At 29.2% G+C, this 2,296-nt stretch overlaps 1 protein-coding gene across 1 annotated transcript in view; it reads left to right on the plus strand.

Annotated features, from left to right (window-relative positions):
- Positions 1-1,585, plus strand: part of LOC105458133 (golgin subfamily A member 4-like) — an 18,665-nt gene extending 17,080 nt beyond the window's left edge. Inside the window, 1 exon segment of the mRNA XM_011703212.1 lies at positions 730-1,585. Within this exon segment, the coding sequence (XP_011701514.1) occupies positions 730-754 (25 nt within the window). The 3' untranslated portion in view covers positions 755-1,585.
- Positions 1,586-2,296: the final 711 nt, after the last annotated feature.

The following is a 2,296-nucleotide window of genomic DNA, read 5'->3' on the forward strand; positions in this document are numbered from 1 at the left end:
CAAAAATTAATATCTTGTTAACGATTGCGAATTTTGCAAAATGGTAGAGGACTTTTCGATCCAGTTTAATCTGCTCTACCAGTCCACAAGATATTATCCGGTTATTACCGGACACCCTGTATATATACACATACACAGGGTGACTCATTTTAATGTCCCATCCCAAATAACTTTTATTTTTGATCTTAGAAAAAAATGTTTCAGACAAAAGTTGTATGGCTTTGAGGGAGACATAAGATGATAACATTGGTTTGACCTTGAGTAGTGTCGTCAAGGTCAGGACAAGGTTACTTTGAATTTTTTAAATGGAACCCCCTATTTTTCATTGTATATTCTTGTAGCTTATTTTGAGAGCTTTCCAAAACACATGGATAAAATGTTTTTTGGTTAAGTAAATAAATTAATTCGAGATTTACTTAACCAAAAAACATTTTGTCTATGTGTTTTGGAAAGCTCTTGAAATGATCTACAAGAATGTGCAATAAAAAGTAGGGGGTTCCATTTAAGAAATTGAAAGTAACCTTCACATGAGTAACCTTCGAGCAACTATTCAAGGTCACACTAATGACACCACCTTATGTCCCCCTCAAAGCCATACAACTTTTGTCTGAAACATTTTTTTCTAAGATTAAAAATAAAAAAGTTATTTGGGGTGGGACATTAAAATGGGACACCCTGTATAATAAAATAATGAACATAGAAAATATAAATTATGAAATATTATTTTAGCACACCGAAGGTGGTGCACATGTGATGAACGAATAGCGGGAATGAAATGGCCATCGCTTTTGCCTTCTGAACATTCCTGCCAAGTGCCAACTGCCAAGACTTATTCCTGCAGTTAACTAATGTGTAGTTGGAGAGCCTGTCGTATTTTTCAGACAGAAATCACATGCTGACACAGTTATAAAGAATAGTTTTGTGAGAGTATTGTGAGTAGTGTGATGAAAGAACGTCAGAAAAAAATATTTTTGAAATTACGCATACACATGTACAAAATGTAACTAGCGTATTTTTTCGCAAAAAAGAAATAGTCGCTCTCTCCTTTTCGAAAAAAGAAGAGAACATGAGAAGCAGACTTACGTGTATTATAACGTTGTACAGCAGATAGGCATGGAATATAAGATGAAACCTAAAATATTAGATAATGTTTTGCCTTTTTTTATTCGGTGACTAAATTATATAATAAAGCATATGCAATGAAACATATATTACAAGATGTTGGAATTCAATCATTGTGTTATTAAATATATATACATGTTTATTAAAAAGTTGCCATTTTATTTTGCTAGTTTATTAATTTAATAATTACATATTTTGTAAATTATTCATGATTGTCTTCCGGCTTGATATAATTGTAATACCGTATTGTTGTCATTTATACATCGAAGTGAAGCCGTGCAAGACAAATCACGGATAATGCAAAAGTAAATCGTGATAATTGTAAATAATTTAATCGTTCTTTCGATAAAATTTTGTACAAAGAAAGAAAAGCTTCAATAAATAAGTAAAATATGAACATATTGAAGTATGTTCAATTGTATTATGAATTGTAATACAATTCAAATACAAAGCAAGTGTAAAATACTGTTTTATATTTCTTAAAATTATTGTGGAATTTCGGATTAAAACCAGATAAATATGCATTCGTAAAATGATAGAAGTTTGTGTATGTATAATAATGATATAAATACTTATAATCATTGGAATTTTTCATTTTACAAATAAAGTAACATAAGATAATATAATAATGGCAATATTAATTAGAATAATGGATTTTGTAGTTTGAGAAATATGTAAAAGAATGAGCGAGCGAGAGAGAGAGAGATTGTTATTTATTGAACGCTCTAGAAACTTTGTCTTCTCAAGCGCTAAACAACCATACAATTTAAATTGCATTACAATATAAAAAAGCATTTAAATACAATAATTTCAAATAAAAAAATACTAATACAAAAAGAAATAATAGAAATAATAACTAATAACAATAATTAAAATTAATAAAATGAAATAACCGTACAATACAAAACAAATAAGATAAAAAAATAAGATCTAAAAGGAAAAACAATTACAAAAATAAAGAAAAAATACAAATTACACAAATAAAAAATACAAAAAGCAGATACAACTTTTCCAACTACATTATCCAGCCGCATCGTAAAATTAAATTTTAACATTGTTAAATAATTATATAAGCTGACTTTTAAATGTTGCTAGAGAAGAGGCACGGCGTATGCCCTGCGGAATCGAGTTTCAATTGCCGCATTGCAACAAAACGCTCGCCTAATAAAACTCT

Source organism: Wasmannia auropunctata, unplaced genomic scaffold (genome assembly GCF_000956235.1).
Source record: "Wasmannia auropunctata unplaced genomic scaffold, wasmannia.A_1.0 LD334658.1, whole genome shotgun sequence".
NCBI lineage: Eukaryota > Metazoa > Arthropoda > Insecta > Hymenoptera > Formicidae > Wasmannia > Wasmannia auropunctata.